General features: G+C 42.4%; 1 protein-coding gene across 1 annotated transcript in view; it reads right to left on the reverse strand.

Annotated features, from left to right (window-relative positions):
* The window catches only part of macf1a (microtubule actin crosslinking factor 1a), a 226,973-nt gene that overhangs the window by 18,610 nt on the left and 190,320 nt on the right, over positions 1 to 18,043 (reverse strand). Inside the window, exons 66-83 of the mRNA XM_073482905.1 lie at positions 13,330 to 13,491; positions 13,069 to 13,239; positions 11,068 to 11,234; positions 9,992 to 10,151; positions 8,905 to 9,231; positions 8,377 to 8,461; positions 7,130 to 7,356; positions 5,979 to 6,185; positions 5,649 to 5,876; positions 5,322 to 5,540; positions 5,025 to 5,228; positions 3,019 to 3,244; positions 1,890 to 2,116; positions 1,636 to 1,758; positions 1,412 to 1,513; positions 1,027 to 1,128; positions 551 to 724; positions 117 to 272 (exon numbers count right to left, since the gene is read on the reverse strand). Of these exons, the coding sequence (XP_073339006.1) occupies positions 117 to 272; positions 551 to 724; positions 1,027 to 1,128; positions 1,412 to 1,513; positions 1,636 to 1,758; positions 1,890 to 2,116; positions 3,019 to 3,244; positions 5,025 to 5,228; positions 5,322 to 5,540; positions 5,649 to 5,876; positions 5,979 to 6,185; positions 7,130 to 7,356; positions 8,377 to 8,461; positions 8,905 to 9,231; positions 9,992 to 10,151; positions 11,068 to 11,234; positions 13,069 to 13,239; positions 13,330 to 13,491 (3,267 nt within the window). The remainder of the gene's footprint in view (positions 1 to 116; positions 273 to 550; positions 725 to 1,026; positions 1,129 to 1,411; positions 1,514 to 1,635; positions 1,759 to 1,889; positions 2,117 to 3,018; positions 3,245 to 5,024; positions 5,229 to 5,321; positions 5,541 to 5,648; positions 5,877 to 5,978; positions 6,186 to 7,129; positions 7,357 to 8,376; positions 8,462 to 8,904; positions 9,232 to 9,991; positions 10,152 to 11,067; positions 11,235 to 13,068; positions 13,240 to 13,329; positions 13,492 to 18,043) is intronic.

Raw genomic sequence — 18,043 nt, forward strand, 5'->3', positions numbered from 1 at the left:
TGTTAGGAACACTGTCCCTTCAAACAGGTTAATTTACAATGGCAACCTGACCAAGAAGAAGTCACAAAATAAGAAAATAGATGAGAAGTCTCAGTTTGTAAGGAGCAGAGACATACGTGGTGTTTCGCCAGCTCGATTTCGATGGCCTTGGGGTCAGAGCTGACTGGTCGCTGTGTGTCCAGAGTGGTGTGCGTGTGGTTCAGCCAGGCCTGCAGCTCAGACAGGGCATGCTGGAACTGACCCAGGGCCAGCAGGGCAGCCTCCAGCTTGTGCTGTGGTGGACAAAAGACAGAAGGTCGGGCTTAAAAATAGGAACTCAAATATTTGGACTGCAATGAAAAGCAACTGTCAAATACATGCAATACTCCAGAACGCCAACAAAGACCAACATCGACCAACATTGACAACTCCCAAGGGAAACAGTGGAGTAAGTGCTCGAGGTCAGCTACAGAATATCATGTCCCTAAAACAGTTTTGTTCCCACGTGTTTCCCAGAGACAACTCAGTGATGTAGATGATAACTCTTGATGCCCTCACGTGGTGTCATTACCTGTCTTTGGGTGATTTTATCCCCCAGGTTTTCCCAGAGATGTCGGAGTTCGGTCAGCGGCTCCTGGATCATGTCTCTGTCTGTCTGATCTGAAACCTTCTTCAACAGCAGCTCCCCCTGGTGGCAGAGCTTCTCCATGTCGATCTGCTGCTGGTAAACCTCCACCTTGTACTGCTGCTCGGGGTGAATGGAGGGATGAGAGGAGAGAGTGGTAAACAAAGGAGAAAGTAGAAGAGTAGTGTTTTTGTTAGTTCTTGACACATGTCTGACTACAAATCGTATTTCTACAATTTTGGGAAATTGCAATGCAAACTTCCCACCACAAAATCATCATGGACCTTAAGGGATTTAACTACCAGTAAATAATACGTATCATGCAAGAGATCTAGATTATATAAAAACTGTCATTGTGTTAAATGTGTTCAGGATTAAACGATTTGTTCAACAGTGAGGAAATATCAGACTATCTTGCCAACCTTGAGCTCTTCGATCTGCTGTTTGACAGTTCCCAGATCCGTTCCCACAGTTGACATGTCACACAGCTTGATCACTGCGTTGTCCAGATAGTCGAACATAGACTGGAAATGATAAAGAAAAACATTATTGAAAGCTTTAAACAAAATGAAATTAAAACCAAGATCACAGTTAATACTAAGTATCATGTGCATCATATTCATGTCTCACTGAAGTAAAAGTGTTTTGATGATATCGCTGCAACATTACACATTGGTTTATTTAATTAAAAGTACTAACTAAAAAAGAGAAAGTAAGCTAAATAAAACAGATGATCAGTCCTCTTACCCTTGATAAATAAAGGCCCAGACAATCATAAACATAGACTAGCTACTGTAATGTACAAACCTGCAGTGCGTCCTGATACTGCACAGACGCCGTCATGGCCTCCTCCAGTCTCTCCATCCTCTCTCTCCATGTCCGGTTCAGGCCCTCCCAGGCTGCATTCATCTGGGAGAAAGACAGGAAGACAAAGGAATTATGTTAGTGGGTCAACATGAAATAGAACCAAACAAACAAATACTTTTAATGTTTTCAGAAGCAAATGACGGCACATGGTATTGATTTCTCACCTCATCGATGGTCTTCTTGACCTCAGGTTTCTCAGTTTCTCCACAGGCAAAGATGAGGTCAGCTCCGAGGGTCCTGACAAACTCCAGCTCCTCCCTCAGACCATCCGTCTCTGCCTTAATGGCCTAGTAGAAGGTTAGAGAGAAATCATATTTACTACAAACAGTGCATTTCTGACACTATTCCATCTATAATCTCCTCTTCCTCTCTTCTGCCTGTCAATCACTATTCACTGACTCCCTCATGTCCTTCATACCTCAGCAGCCTCAATCTGTTGTTTGATGAGTGAGGGGTCCACACCAGGGTCCTCCAGCTCTTTCACAATATCTTGTGAGTCTCTGAGTGTGCTCAGTAGCGCCGCCACGTCAGCCCAGAACTTTCCTGACAGGTCCAAGACGTCGTTCAGCTTCCCCTCCCTCTCCTCGGCTCGCTGCCGGATCTCATCCCACAGGGAGCGGAGGCGCAGGAGGCGGGAACGAACAGCTGGAGGAGCGAGGGGAGAGAAGTCAGTTTAAAGAGGATGGTAGAGAGAAGTTGAAGGGATCTCACTGGGCATACTGGGAAATACTTCTTGGTCATCTAGTCTCATCTATTTTAGATAATTTCAGAAAGAGTCTAGTGTCTAGTCCTGGTAAGTTGAGTCTTTCATCAGTGCACTCCCACTATCTCTGCACACTGAGGCCTTTCATTTCCACAAAGTGTGGCAGGCTGTAGGGTATCAAAGCACAGAGTTCTTCAGTGGGCGACAAAACAAAGACCTATGTGTGCGTTTTGTCTCACCATGTGGTGGCGATGGAAGAAATATGCAGAACTTCACTGCTGAATCTGTTCCATTTCAAAATTTGACAAAGTCTGCTCACTGGCTTTGTGCCAGGAAAACAGTGACTGACTTTGGCAAGTTGATTGTTCGGTCAGTGAGCTAGTTGGACTGGAGCCAAAAGTATTGTAAGACATTTTTCACCCAGATTACAGAAGCCTGTTATGTGTGCCGCTATGTTCTGACCCACTCCAACTTCTGTTGCCCTTTAAACACTTAAAAGAAAATCAGATTGTGTAATATTTTGTTCTATTTATAGCCAGTATTATCATTGCCACACACTGAATGCTTACAATGAGAGTTGGCAGCCCTGTTTACGTATTAAGCTGTTAAGTTGTTTGCCCGATTAAAGTATTACAAGATGGATAAAAGCATAACTTGGTCCCCCTCTTAAATTGTTGGCTACATGTACAGCAGCTCATCAATGAATGGAACAAGTGCACCAAGAGTGAACTTTACATACAATAATAGCAAGATAATCCATGTCTGTGTAAAGCCCCTCACCCTGTCTGTCAGTTTGAATGTTATTTGTCTGTCATTCACTGTCAGACACATTGTAGCCACTCACCCTGAGCAGCAGGATCGTCGTGAGCGGCTCGTCCGATGAGCTCCTCTCCGCGGGCACAGAGGGCAGAGAAGCTCGGTAGCAGTTTGTCCAGCTCCAGGCCCTGGGCTCGGTGCTCCCCCAGCTGCTCTCTGATCTTCTCCACCTCCGCTGCCACCGAGGGAGGCTGCCGCAGCCGCTGCACCGCCCCCTCCAGGGTCTCCAACAGGGGGTCCATCTTGTCGTGAAACTGGGGACGGAGAATTGGAAGAAAAGTATTATGAGGAGGAGGAGGAGGACAGAGTGGGTTGAGGGGGCTGGGTTTGGGTCTCTTGAAGGCTGGCTGACATTTTGAAAGTGAGAAAATACTGAGATATCATGTGGGTGTTCAGCCATCTGTGGCACACTGCATTAACTTTAAGGCTTTTTTTATTATAACTGTTATCAGATTTCAACAGAGGATGTTGACAAGCCTTTACAGTTCTTCAACAGTATTTAACATCTCAATATTGCACCTTCAGCATGTCAGCCAGGTTGTGTAACTCTGACAAATCTGGACTTGATCTACCACACACAGGGAGCTGCTAATCCAAGACTCAGGACATGGTACAGGTTCTAGTGAGTTGTTGTTGTGGGAAATTAAATTGCTTGATCATGACATACTAAAACAAATCTCATCTAGCCATGAGGGGAAGATTTTGTGAGACAAAAGGACAACTACGACTGGTTTCAATGACCTAAATCAAGCCTAGTCTGAGACTGAAACAATCATTACTGGAAAGCATGTCTCCGTTTTCAACTAGGCTTAATTTAAGTCTACAAACCGACACAAGAAGGACATTTCCCAACAGATTTTATTCAGGTTCTTTTGTCACTCAGGGTTGGCAGACACATGGTTTGGTTCTTGTAGATCACTTAAATCATAAATAAGATTTAGGTGAAAATCTCAAGCGTTATGAATCGACTGCAGAAATTGTAACTTGTCTGGTTAGATTAGTACTTGATTAGTGATTGATTGGTACAATATTAGTCCCTCAGTGTCGATTCATATTTGATTTGTTGACCAACTCATGTGGTCCAACCGCTGCCTGAGTGCCGGTTGGATGTTGTCTGTCAGTGTCTTACCTCTACCAGCTGGGTGATTGCAGTGAGCAGTGACGATGGAGAAAATGATGGTTGGGGGGGTGCAACACACACAGCACATCCACAATGAACGAGGGATGGGATGGAGGGAACGGGTTGCAAGGATGAGGGGTGGACATGATGAGGGAGATCAGGGTTAAGTTAAAGGATGAGGGAGGAGAGACGAGGATGTGGGTAGTTTAGGATGGAGTGAGGGATGAGGACAGAGTGGAAGTGTAGGTGGAGGAGAAGAGGGAGCGATACATGAGTTGGTTTGAAGGGGGCGGAGGGTGGAGAAACAATACAATGAGTTAAATCAGAGACATGCATACAGTACAGACAGGAGATATCGGCTCGAGTGATTCAATGATGTCTCATGAGATGAAGTGCAAAGAGAAGGTACAATATGTGTAAAGAAAACTAGACACAAACACCCATAGATATATTTTAGCTTTTGAGAATATAATATAAACATTTTCATGTAAAATGGAGTAAAGAAAAACGTAAAGAAAACATCAAATACAAATAAAACTTGACCTCACAGGATAAATCCTTATTACCATTTAGTTTAGGGCAAACAGCAGACAAAGACACAAACACAGACATGCTACTCAGTAATCACATCAGTCTGTTTTGTCTGGAGCTGCAGACTATCTAACAAGCTGTAAACAGACTGGGCCAAACATAATTTACAAATTACAAGGTCTTCACTCTGCAGTGGGAGGCAAATTGGTCTGTAGATCAACAAATTAGTTCACCCACAAAATGTAATTTAGGTTTATTGAATTAACTTTCACACTACTCTTGTTGAAGTCTTCTGACTTTCTGGCACCAAAGAAGACTAAATAATAAAACTTATTAGATTCAGGTCTGCAGTTATTACAGTGAATTTGTCCTCGGTGTCGTACCTGTGCAGACTGGGACACTGCCTCGTCTAGGGCTATTGCACGACCTTTAACCCCCTCTTTGATGGCCAGGTAGCGTCTCTCTGCCTCGGTGTAGCGCTGTATCACAGATGCCCCCTCCTGGAGGCTGAGCTCGGCCAGCTGGGGTCCAATCTTCAGCAGCTTGTCGATGTGGGGCTTGTGCTCTGCGATAGACTCCCTGAGCAGCTGGAGAGTAGGTGAAAGGATGGAGAGGGAATTAAGAACATAACCAAAACACTTTTGAGTTGGTGACAGTAAACAGAATTTTTTTTTACTTACCCTCATCTGGTCCTGTTGCAGTCGAAGAGCGTCTGTGTCGATGGCTGGTGGTGGCAGCTGGGTGATGAGTGTTTCAGTCTCACCCAACCATGGCTCCAGTTCCTCGTAGGTCTCCCAGAACCGAGCGACCAAAACCTGGGCCTGCTCCAGGGCTGAGAACCGCTCACTATGGTTCTGGCTCACTGCATCATAACGAGCGCTGAGAGAATCTGTCTTCACCTGAAGAAAAAGACAAAATTATTAGTGCTGAGAGCCTGTTGCTGACTAAATTAATTTTCAGTCTCTTCCTCTCGATTCTCCATTTCCTCTTAACTATCGGTGACTTACTATCAGTGCGTCCTTCTGGGCATCACTGCAGGTTTCCAGGATGTCGTCTCTGGTGCTGAGTAGCTGATCCACGGTGTCTTTGTGCCGGATGATGTCGATGTTGAAAGCCCTTTGTACTTGCAGCTGGGCCACTGTCACGTCAGGCTCCAGGCTCAGGGGCCCCAGAGATGCCAATTTACGCTCTGTCTCCCCGACCCAGGCCAGCTCTGCATCCACTGCCTCCTCATACTGAAAGGAGAAGTCAGTGTTTAGTGAGTTAAAGTGCTCACAGTAGAACAGACGAATCGAAAGATAACCAGCTCAACATTCAAGTCAAACTACTTGCAGTACCTGCTGTGACCTCTGGATGGCAGCTTGTACCAGCTGCACCCGCTGTGTGATGGTTTCATCAGCCTGGCGGTAGCGCTGGTTGGCATCAGCGACGAGGCGGTCCAAGCCCTCACGGGCTCGCCATGGCACCAGATCTAACAAGGCGCTTCCCACCTCGTTGACGGTGTCCAACACCAGGCGCTTCTCTGCCGACACTTTCTTCAGCTCCTGCAAAAGTAACCGTAAAGGATTAGTTTTATAAGAGCAATCAAGTGTAAAATTTGCTTACATTTGGACTTTTAAAATACAACCTAGTATACATATGCAAAGCTTCAACAGCTCTGTTACCTGAGGTTGGGTTGCATTTCAAGAGCAAATGTGCTGTAAACTGAAAACGCATTGAATGTTAAAAGCTGAAAATGTCGTTGTAGAGTGATAAAAACTATAGCAATAATTTTTTCAATAGTATTATTAAGTTCCATGTTACTATGGCAACTTGACTGTGGGTGGGTTGAAATCGGAACGGCAGAAAATGTCATTACAGACCGGAGATTTCATGAAATAATTCGCTCTTTTCAAACAATTTGTACAACATTATCTTTAAAAATAATCCCTTAAAATGGTAAAATTTGGAGAGTTCAGTCCGTCACTCGAGTTCAGAATTAATCATTTAGTAAAGCAAAGTCTGCAGTTTCAAAAGGGTGGACATAAGAAGAAATAATGCAAACGAACAAGCACATCTTGGCCAGTTAAAGCAAACCAACAGCTGAAATGAGCTCCTTTATGACGCAGAACCATGAAATCTGGTGTGTACAAGAGAACGGATGCAACAGATAGACGTTCATGCTGTTGTTCCAAACATTCACTTTAATTCAAGTGACTCACATCCAAAGTTAATAATAAGCCAGGAAGCAATGAGTGTAATGTGAAATAGTGAAATGTATATACCTTCACATCTAAATACTGTAACTTAACTGTAGTAATTAAGAATGTTTTAAGGGGAACAAAAACGGGATGCTGCTTGATCAGTGTCTCAGTTTTAATGATTCAGTGTTTTTTCTTTGAAATCATTGCAGAAATAAAGGGATATTAACAAATAGGTACTGATCTGTATGTCTAATTTCAAAAGGACACAGGCATTACTGCAACCATCTCTCTCATACTCCACCCACCTTCTGTCTTTCCTGGTATGAGGGTGTGGCGTCGGGCTCTACATTGTTGAGCTCAGCCTCCACACCGTCCAGCCACTGGTTGACGTCGTCGTGGGCACTGGCGAATCGTGTGGACAGCTGCAGGGCCTGCTCCAGGGTGCGGAGGGCCTTGCTGCTGCCGGCGGTCATCTCAGCGTAGCGAGACTTGATGCCGTCAAGCTTCTCCTGGATCAGGAGAACTTCCTCGCCTGCGGGAGGACAAACAGGTCAGGTCATGGACTGATGCTTTTATAAATGTTATCAGTGTGATCAGTCAGTGAACCACGAGTGTACAGAATGATTTCATATGTTAATCTTATGGGATTTTGTGATAATAGACAAAATATATGGATTTTGTGATATGTTTACTGTGACTGATCGAAACACACTCAAGTCCAGTTCCTTGTATGTGCAAAATTTCAATCTTAATTTCTTATATAATTTCTTATAATCTATTCCAAACACACTGTTAAATCTCAGAGTAGGCTAAGGTTGACAGTTCAGCAAACCTCTCACAGAAATAACATTTGCCTGACCATCTAAAATATGAGAGTGCAAACAAGCAGTGTATTCATGAGGTAGACCATCAATTAACTCGCTAATAGTGCCTGCAGTCAGCATGGCTAATATCATGAGAACAGAGACACAAACCAGATGTTACGGTTTGGTTCACCGCTGATGTAAAAATGTGTGGTTTGGACGGGAATCTACAAGAAAACAGCGTTTTCATTTCTTTGCAGTGTGATTCTCTCACTAAGCTTCACCACATAAGCATTATAATGTACAGAAATACAAATTGCTTTATCAATTTTAGTTGTTAAAGGTGCACTGTGAAGTTCTGGGACAGAAATTTCAATCAGAAGAGAAAGATCTTCATTGACAGTTTTTTATGCCTAAACAAACTAAATAAATAAACTCTCTTTATTTTCATGAGTGAATAAACTGAACAAACAAACTGACCTTAAAGGACAACACAATTTCATATTGTTTACTTTGTTTATATTTGGCAGACCCTGCCACCTTTCTAGCTTCAAACAGTGTTCTGGGGACCTTATTTTCCTCTGAGAACAGCTTGTTTATTCAGTTATGGAAAAAATAAATATTTAGTTTTAGTATTTTGAGTTTACCTAGATCCCCTTTAATCATCAAACTTCCAGCACGAACTGAAAGACGACCGAGGATAACACTGACAATACATTTAACATCTTTGTCGGTGGTCTGGTTATTACCTGTGGTCTGTTTGAGTAAGGCTTGCCCGTTCTTGATGGCTTGGTCCACCGTCTTTTTCCTGCTCACAATCTCTTCATTTAGAGACTGAGAAGAGAAAGAGAGTGAAAGTTAACCTCGAGTAGACAAAAGTTGTTTTCTTTGGCTCCAAAACCAAAAAAAGTACCGTTTGAAAATTTAATAAAAAGTAATAAAACTACAGATGTATTTGTTCATCATTTCTGCTCTATTTTACTTGTGATACAAAAGCTATTATAACAGCGGTTGAAGGAAATTATGTGAACTTACTCATGGTCCCTTGTGTTTCAAGATACTATACTGTATATAATTTCATACATGGATATTTTAGTGACACACATGATATCTATAAACTTATATTAAAGAGCATTTACTTGATTCAAAATATTACAGTATATTTCATACAATTCTACATGTATACTGTAGCTCTTTCCCTAAATTACTAACTACTGTTGTCATGTTTTGGAAGGAGTAACTCAGTGAGCTCATTCAGTGTGTTCATGAAGTCATACCAGAGTGTGCTTGTGCAGCTCGGCTAGCAGCTGAGGCTGGTAGCTCTGGATGGAGACCTGAGCCAGCCTCTGAGCCACCTCTGCCAGCCAGTTCAGCACCTCTACCTCATCCTCCCCAAACAGCTGAGCGTTAGCCAGCGCCTGCTCCAGCATGCCCGCCCGCCTCGTGCACCAATCGGTGAGTTCTGAGTGACCTGACCTCACCGCCCCCACCCGCTCGCTTAACCAATCACGATCTGCCGTGCAGCTGAGTGGGGTCAGCGATTGGCTGAGGGACTCGAGGTGGTCGACCTCGGCTTCACGTGAGGACACGTCCTCTTGGAGTGCCTGGGAGATGTGTGTGTGAGTGTGAGTGTGTTTGTGTGTGTGTGTGTGTGTGTGTGTGTGTGTGTGTGTGTGTGTGTGTGTGTGTGAGAGTAAGGTGGAGGTAAGTGAGAAAAGAACAGCAAAACAACATAAAAACATAAAAAATGAAAATATGTGCATGCAAATGACAAATCATAGATCAACAAGAAATCATAAACATCAATGAATGAATGAATGAATGAATGAAAGAACTTAAAAAACAGCTAAGATGAAAACTGAAGTCAACTGAACATGAGTAAAGAAATGGGCTTGTAACAGGGTATGTTTGTGTTGTAAATGATGCTTTGTGGATCTTTTTCCTCGTGCTTCCTCTCACAGCTTCTTTCCATTGAGTTACACTGAGATTAACTGTACACATTTTATTGGGACTGCTGACTATGTGTATGTGTGTTTGCTACCATAAATTATTTTCTACGTTACTTGTCAGTTTAAACAGGGACTGCAAAACTGGAACACCAACAATATTTATAGGTAAGAAAGTCAGCAAGTATTTTCTTGTCTGCAACATCTGTAAATCTATTGAGTGAACAATGTTTCATGTTGAGCCTTTACTTTGCCAAGCATGACTTCAACCTACCTTTTCCTAATCGGTTGGGTGTAGCGGACATTTTGTTATTTGTATGATACTATTTGAAGCAAAAATAGGGCAGGGCGGTAAAAATCGACCTTTGTGATCTTTCCATGAGGGGAGAATCTCGGTAACAATGGGGGCAAGCAGTACCTTGTGCTTGACGATCTGCTGGGTGATCTTGGCTGTCTGGGTTCCCATTGGCTCGGCAGAGCTCAGGCGTCTCTCGGTGGCACTCAGCCATTCTCCCAGAGGCTCCAGGGCTTCATGGAACTCAAAAGCCAAAACCTGCAGCTCCTCCAACTGCCTCTGCCTGAGGGACGAGAGGAGGGCGGGGTGTGAGAAGATACCAAGAGATGAGGAGGAGGAAGAGGAAGAGGAAGAGGAGGAGGAGGGGGAGAGATTTTATTGGTATTTTATTGCTTTCTTAGATTTTATTTTTTTGCTTAACTTGGACCTGATTTTGCATCATACAGCTGTCAACATTTTTTATAAACACAGCTTAATAAATGTTTGTTTTTTTCTATATATTATTACATTTTAAAGTCTGTCTTTGTGTGTGCATAGATTTACAGTATTACATGTAATAAATTCCATGACATGACAGATGTTTTTATATCATGCCTTGCAGCATACAGCCATAAATGTGTTGTTAACAATATGAAACTACTTTACATGAACGGTCTGCGATATAAAACCTCTTCACTGAGTCCCCACTTTCTCCCCAAAGAATCATTACTTTCCCAAGTGAACAGAAGAGCCGCTGAAAATCACTTGTAGACCACAGAAACCAACAGTAATGATACTATCTTTTCTTTAAGTACAGTGGTGCTCAACAGAGCTACACAGAGATGAAACGAGAAAACAGGAAATAACCACAAGATAATATGTTGTTGAGGAACACCACCAATTACTTTCCCAAACCACATTTTTACAGCTAGACAAATGTGTAAATCTCTTTTGCTTTCTGAGATATGATCTCAGGGTCTCATTTTCATGGGATAAAATGGACAGAATTGATCATTTTGAAGTGTCAACAATCATCGAATGATTGTCAGGAATCTGAGTGCCAGAACGACCATAACAGAGTAATATGACACCTTAGTATTTATTGCTCCAAGGAAATTCCCTTTTCCTTTTCTCACTCCATGGGGAATTCTGAGACCATCAGTAGGGTTGGCAAACCAGAGCTTATCCTCCCCACCCTGAAGCCTGGAGATGAGACTTACCTGCCACCGGCTTTGTCGAGCAGGTCTGTCCATCTCTCTGCCAGACTCTGGAGCTGGGTCTGTATCTTCTCTCGGTCCTGAGTGTCTGCTGTGGCTGCGATTCTCGCTCCCTCAGCACGGATCATCTCCACCGTTGGCCGGCGGTCATCTAACAACCTCTGGAGCAGCTGGAGGAAAAAAGAAACGCACAAAAGGCAGGGGTCAGCAATTGGGGTTAACAAATGCATGCCTATATGTCCTCAATGTTTGTTAATTTATTTTAGATCATTTCAGAAATCTCAGTGCTGTGATTTTAGATGTTATGAGGTCATAGTAAGGATTTAGGTGAGCCTTTTCTTTGTTTTCATTGTAATCCACTGATATGTGAAAAATGTAAATATTTTGATATTTTGTTGGCAACAAAGTTGTTTTTAAAATTGTATCTACAATGAGGGAGTACATATAAGGAACATCGCTCAGTTTAACACAATAAAATTTGACAGCAGCACAAACTACAGCCTAAAAAATGACCAATAAGTTAAATTAAGCTGAACATTACAACCTTCATGAAGGATGGATTTATTGGGCTGATGTCATATGTAGCAATTGTTTAGCTAGGCTCCTATAATAATAACTGACTGAGAGCAGCCAGCAGCCAAATGCTGGTAAAATATAAAAGTGCCTTTCAGATTTTCAGACACAAAATGTGATGATGAGTGTACACTGCCTAATTAAATTTACTATTTAATTTAACATTTTTTTTCCTGTCAACATGTTCTGCAATCAATCCACATCTAAAAGCTAATCCCTCCATGTTTGCAAATGAAGGGGTGTTTACACTTCGTGTGACTATTGCAAAAATGTGCTGCAACAAAATTTGTTACTGAAGTGTTTTAGGCATGAAACAAGTACATTGCGTGGGAGAAAAGTATCCTTTTCCGACAACAGAAGATGAAACGTTTTCCACTAGGAGAGCCTCATATAAAGCTCATCTGTAATCAGCTCTTTAAAAATAAATGCATCATCAAAGGACTCTGGTTAGCAGATATCTTTATACAAATGTTTTGAATTATAAATAATTTAATAAGTTTAGGTGCTACGTTTTAAAGGTAGATACAGAGCAAACAGTTATTCATTAACTAAAGATCCAACTGTTTTAAGGTCAACAAACAACATACATGGATGCACTTCCTGCTCAGATAGCAGCCTCTCTGTCTGCTTTGAGCCAACAGCGCGGTTCAGCCTCTGGAATGCACTTCTCTACACTTTACTCTCTCTTTCTGAGCCAAACGGTGACACGACTCTCCGTCACGGATGTAAACACGTGTGATTGATTGCTGGCTGAGCCTGCAGCACTCTTATGTGCACAAACACAGGAAGAATATGTTGGATAAACAGGGAAAAGCGTGTGTGAGTGTGTCTCCGAAAACAATGCAAATCCACCATGCATGTGTGTGCGCCTGTTTGTATGCCAGTCTGACTGGCAGACGGTCAACTGGGGCTGTTTGGATGCCAGGCAGACGGATCATTGACTGTGTGGACTGTATGTGTGTTTGTGTGTGTGCCTGTCATTCAAATATCTATTGTTTGTGGTTGAAGGACACTGAGGACATCTGAATATCAACAATGTTTCAATTCAACCCCTGTGATAAACAAAATATTTGTTTTTCCAAAAATGTTTAAATATATATTCTAGAAAAATTGAAAGTGAAAATTCAAATCCACTTCAATTTACAGAGAGACTCTGGCAGGATACTTCAAAGAAAGGAGAGGAGGATGTGGGTGGCAGGAGCTAAGAGCTCAGACAACTGTGCTTGATGATCACCACTTCAAATCCCCAAAATGGAAAATATGAGCACTCTGACACTCTGAATAAAAAACAGCTCTTTATGTACCCTTAATGACCTAAAGAAAGACACTTCTTCTGCTTTAAGCCTTACATCTCTAAAATCTGTTTTCTGAAAAAATATAAAGATTTCTCATCACTTGTCTTTATTTTGTCCCCCTTCATACTTCTCACACCTTTTGTTCTTGGATCTGGGCCTTGACCACGCGGTACTCTGCAGATGGAGGCTTCTGATTGGCCACCAGCTCCTCTGTGTCGCTAAGCCAGCTTAGCAGAGGTTCCAGAGCATCCTGGAATTTCCCACAATGCAACAGGGCTTCCTGCAGCTGGGCGATCCGCTCTGCCACCTGAGGACAGGACAGATGTTTTGTTATCAGTTGGGAAGCCAAGTTGATACAATAAACTGTATCTTCTGGTTGGCACATGTCGAGTCGTACCCGCTTGTTTAGTGAGTTCCATCGGAGGTTGGTTGTCTCCAGGTCGTGCTCCAGTGCCTGGGTGTCTGTGTGTTTGGCGGCGCTCTGGATCAGACCCTGACCCACTGCGTTGACATGCTGCAGCTTCGGTTGAATGCTGTCCACCTGCTCTCTCTCCACAGCCTGGATAAAGAAGCAAGAAAAGGGTTATCATTTATTGATGTATTCATAAATTAATGAATGAAAGAATGACTCAAACTTGAAAGCAGAAGTCGAAAGTCAGAAATACAGAGCATTCAATCTGCGTCACAACAAATGGAAAAACTTTGTTACATTATGTATATTTAGAAGAGACTGGATACGAGGAGTGACAGACATACAGAGGGAAGTGCAGAGATAAGAGAGGAGTGGAAGACAGGAAGGGAACAGGAGAAATTAGGGTGGAGGGAGGAGGAAAAAAGAGGAGGGGGAGAGGGGGATTACAGGGATTAGAGGGTTAGACGAGTAAGGGGCTGCCTGGAAAAGGCTGAGTCGACAACACACACACGTTGTAGAGTACACTAACACACTTGCATGGGTGCACACAACCTTCACTTAATCACACACAAGCATACACACACATTTATGGCAAATGCACGCCCAACTTCGCCTGTCTGGCCACATTACTCAAACACACACGCCACAGTGGAGGGCTGGAGCCATCTTGTGATGACAATAGAGGCAGCCACCCGACACTAAAGACAACCAGACTTGACTTCCCGGGACGAAAAAGACTGCATAACAGCCAGTACGGTTCCTGTGTCATAGTAAATCTGAGCCACTACTGTATCCACATTCAAACAGCAGCGGCTTTCAAACTTGGGTCCAGGGTCCAACTGGGGTCGTTTAGGGGAGATTTTGGAGGTCCCGCGCAATTTAACGAACACGATTTAATTGTGTTTCCACTCAAAAGAGAATTTACAGATGCAGAAACAATCCACAACCATTTTTACAATCAATAAATCATTGAAGTCAGATATGATGCAAAAATGCTGCACATCCACTGGTCATGGTTTCACAAATGCTGAAACTGTTTTCTATTTTATACCATTGTTAATGTGATATATTTGTGTTTTGAAATGGTGGTTGGACAGAAAACAAAAAACAAAAAATATCTTTCATTACATGGCTTCAGGCTCATGGTAATTGTGACAGGCTAAAATATTGAGTGATCAATTAAGGAATTAATCAGTTATAATAATAACTAGCTGCAGCCCTTAAACAACAAAACGCAACACTAAACTGAATTCAAAGGCCCCACCATGCCCCTCACAAAACTGTATGACTTCTCACTGACTTCTCAAAATTTAAATTTTTCATCTCATAGTTTTGAGCACATCCTTGACCTATAAAACTTTGTTCCTGTCTGGTTGTTTAATGCTGATTTTCTTAAGGGGTAAACAGTCTGGTTCTACCGACTGCTAGTCTTACAGTGGAAGAAAAATGACCCAAAACCAACAGCTCATGCAATAAATGTGAGGGAAATAAATTACAATCTGCTAAATTCCTGTAAGTCAACCCGCTATATCCAACAATTTGCCAAATCCACAAAACAACTTTCACAATTTTACAGTATTTCAACAATTCCCTGACCAGAGGGACCACTTTAAACTAACACCACTGAAATTGGTTTCATTTCAAATGGGGGTCCGAGGAAGTAATGTTGGGGGGGGGGGGGGGGGGGGGGTCACTGTTGTGAAAACATTTTAGGAGTCCTGACATTCAGAATAGGCCCACAGAGGGAGAATTAAGCCTGGTGGTTTATAAAGCTGTGGCAGCCAAACCCCAATGGCCACACAAAGAGACAGAACACACACACACACACTGACACACACTACAGATTTTGGTAAATCCATGCCTGGGGGAAAATCGCTGGTGCGACAATACTGAAGGGGGTGCAGGGAAAATGTAGGTTTGGGTTTCAGTGAAATACCACTATGGCCTGGAAGAGGCTACAACAGTCGTGGGTGTCCAACAGTCAAATAATAACAAACCACTGCACACCACAATACCGAATACAAGTGAAATGAAAACATCTGAACACGTAATGGTTGTTCCCTCATTTTCACTGTGAAATCTGAGATGTTTTTGTGACACAATCTTCTTTCAACAGCCAGCGAACAGACGCGCAGTGGAGTTGAAAGGGGGGCTGGACTCAAGTGTCCGCATATTTCAGCATGTTAAACTTCAACCTTCACCACAAAAATAAAACAAAGCAGCAGTATGATTAAAAACTAAAAGGGTGAACACCCTCTGAATATTAATACTTCTTTGAGTTTAAGGACAGAATGTGAAACTCCAGAGTTTTACTGTGACGACTCTTTGACATTTTCAAATAAAAAGGCAAATAAAGCCGAACAACAAATCAAATCCAAATGAAAGGTTTTTAATTTGTGCCTTTCATTCATCACTTCTCACATCTTCACTTGCATTTAAAAGCTTTCAAAGCCTTCGATTTTAATTTATGACGTGTCGAGGATGTTTACAGACCTGCAGACAAAATACTAAGCTGTTCTGGTGTATCGGCTGGAAGTGGTTGAGCTGGAACGTGTTTCTGAGTCTCTGCAGTGGGTCATAATCAAGGGTTTACAGGTTTCTGCTCATCTGGTTTAAATATGGCATCAAACTACAGGTTCCACATGCCAAGGCTGTGTGTGTGTGCGTGTGCGCCCAACTATGAATCTATGCGGATAATTATGTGTGTGAAAAGAAATGATAAAGTGCTCTGCAGGTATGAATCTGTGAGCATATTAAATATGAATGAGCAGTGTGTGTTTGTGTGAGTGTGTGAGTGTGTTCCGGTCCACTCTGGACACAGCTGTGTTGTGGTGATGGGCGTCATAGCTGCTTGGAACAGGAAGTCTGTCGGCCAGAACAACAATGACTGCAGCCATGACCCGCTCCACCCTACGCCTTATCCTTGTTTGTGTGTGTGTGTGTGTGTGTTAGTGTGTGTGTGTCAGAGATAGAGGCGAACAGAAAAGGAAAAAACAGGGAAAGTACACCCATTCATCATCTAAACATACACTGGGGGGCTGTATATAAAAGTGTTACATGTTTTTTGTCCACTCTCCCTCCTCTTCTTCTGTCACTCTCTTTGTGTTCTCTCTCTTTCTGCTCCTTCTCTCTCCTCATCAGCTCAGAGTGTTTGACTCCTCTAAACCAGAGCTCTGGAAAATGGCCCACATACTTGTCATTCTTCCCCACCTCAGCCAGCACGCAGCAACACACACGCACACAGCCGACTGAGCTATCACCACCATACTTGTCATCCTTCCTCCACCTCCGCCTCCTCTTCCTCCTGATCACTCATCTCGCTACCTCGTGTCTTCCCTTTATAACTCCCCCCTACCGCAGCTTCGTCCTACTCCGTCTCTCCATCTGGCTTTCTCACTTCAGCAGTTCAGTGCGGACAGGCGACAAAAACACTGGGATGAAAGTAGATCTGACTGAAGCCGGGGAACAGCTAAATACTGTTTGCAGTGATATGTCTTGTCAAATAGACATCAGTTTGAAAGGCTGTTAATATTCTTGGGAAGATGAAAGAGTTCACAGATAATTTCCATGTTTATCAAACAACTGCAGGGATTTTCAGGGGTACAGATTTTTGTCTACTTTGTGTCTGAATCAGTGGATAAAAAACTTGGCAGTAAGTTGAATTCTGGTAAATCTCAGTTTTTAGTCTGACAAGTCTGACACCTTCATAATTTAATAAAAACATCTGCAGAACGGCATTAAAAAAATAGACAACTTGAGAATGTAGCCAGTAGATAAAGATGTCTGCTTAGGGCAGAGATGCATGGAGGAGGAAAAATATACAACAGATAACACCCTTTGGACAAGAGGGTGACATGTAACATTAAAGTAAAGCTGCAAAGATGAGTTGATTAGTTATCAGCAGAAAGCTAACCAGCAAATATTTTGATAATCAATAATTGTTTTTGTCATATTTTTAGGCAAAAGTATCAAACATTTGCTGGTAAAGGATTCTCAAATGTGATGATTTGCTGCTTTTTAAAGACAAAACTACTCCTTCGATTGAGAAAATAATCGTACTCAACCCTTTGTCCAAAACAAAAAATATCCATCCCTAAATAAATTCAGAGCATCATCTTTAAGTATTACTTATGAGGAGTTTTCCTCTTTAAAACAAATCTACATCAGGACTGTGTGGGTGTGGTTTGACCAGATGTTCTTTAAATGGTGCTAAATTCTGATTGGTGCTCAGAAGTCACATTTTTTCTAATTTTGTGTGAAATTTTTAGTGTGAAAGCACATGACTGTGATGCCAGTGTGTAACATGCCGATAGGGTAACACTAAGGTCATCAAACCTCAAGACTAAAAGTTGTGAAAATCTGGTATCTGCCTGTGTGAGGGATGTACATGAACATATGCATGGATGCTCTTCACTTAGCTGTCATCTGCCAACCTAATAACGCCAAGGAGAGGATTAGCTGTGTTGATGGTGCATATCTAAAATATCATTCAAGGACAATCAATTTCTTAATGTGGACAAATGAAGAACATGTAGCTTGAGATTTACTAATGACAGCACATAGAAACCTGACAGCTTAACTTCTACTGTTGCTACCACAAATATGCCAGCTACACAGAGGTTTCCAACTCGTTATCAAGGCTTCAAAGATGTTCTCTGAACTCTCCTTTCATCTTCCTCTCCCTTCATAACTGATTTCC

The sequence above is a fragment of the Pagrus major genome, chromosome 16 (assembly GCF_040436345.1).
Source record: "Pagrus major chromosome 16, Pma_NU_1.0".
NCBI classification, from domain to species: Eukaryota; Metazoa; Chordata; class Actinopteri; order Spariformes; family Sparidae; genus Pagrus; species Pagrus major.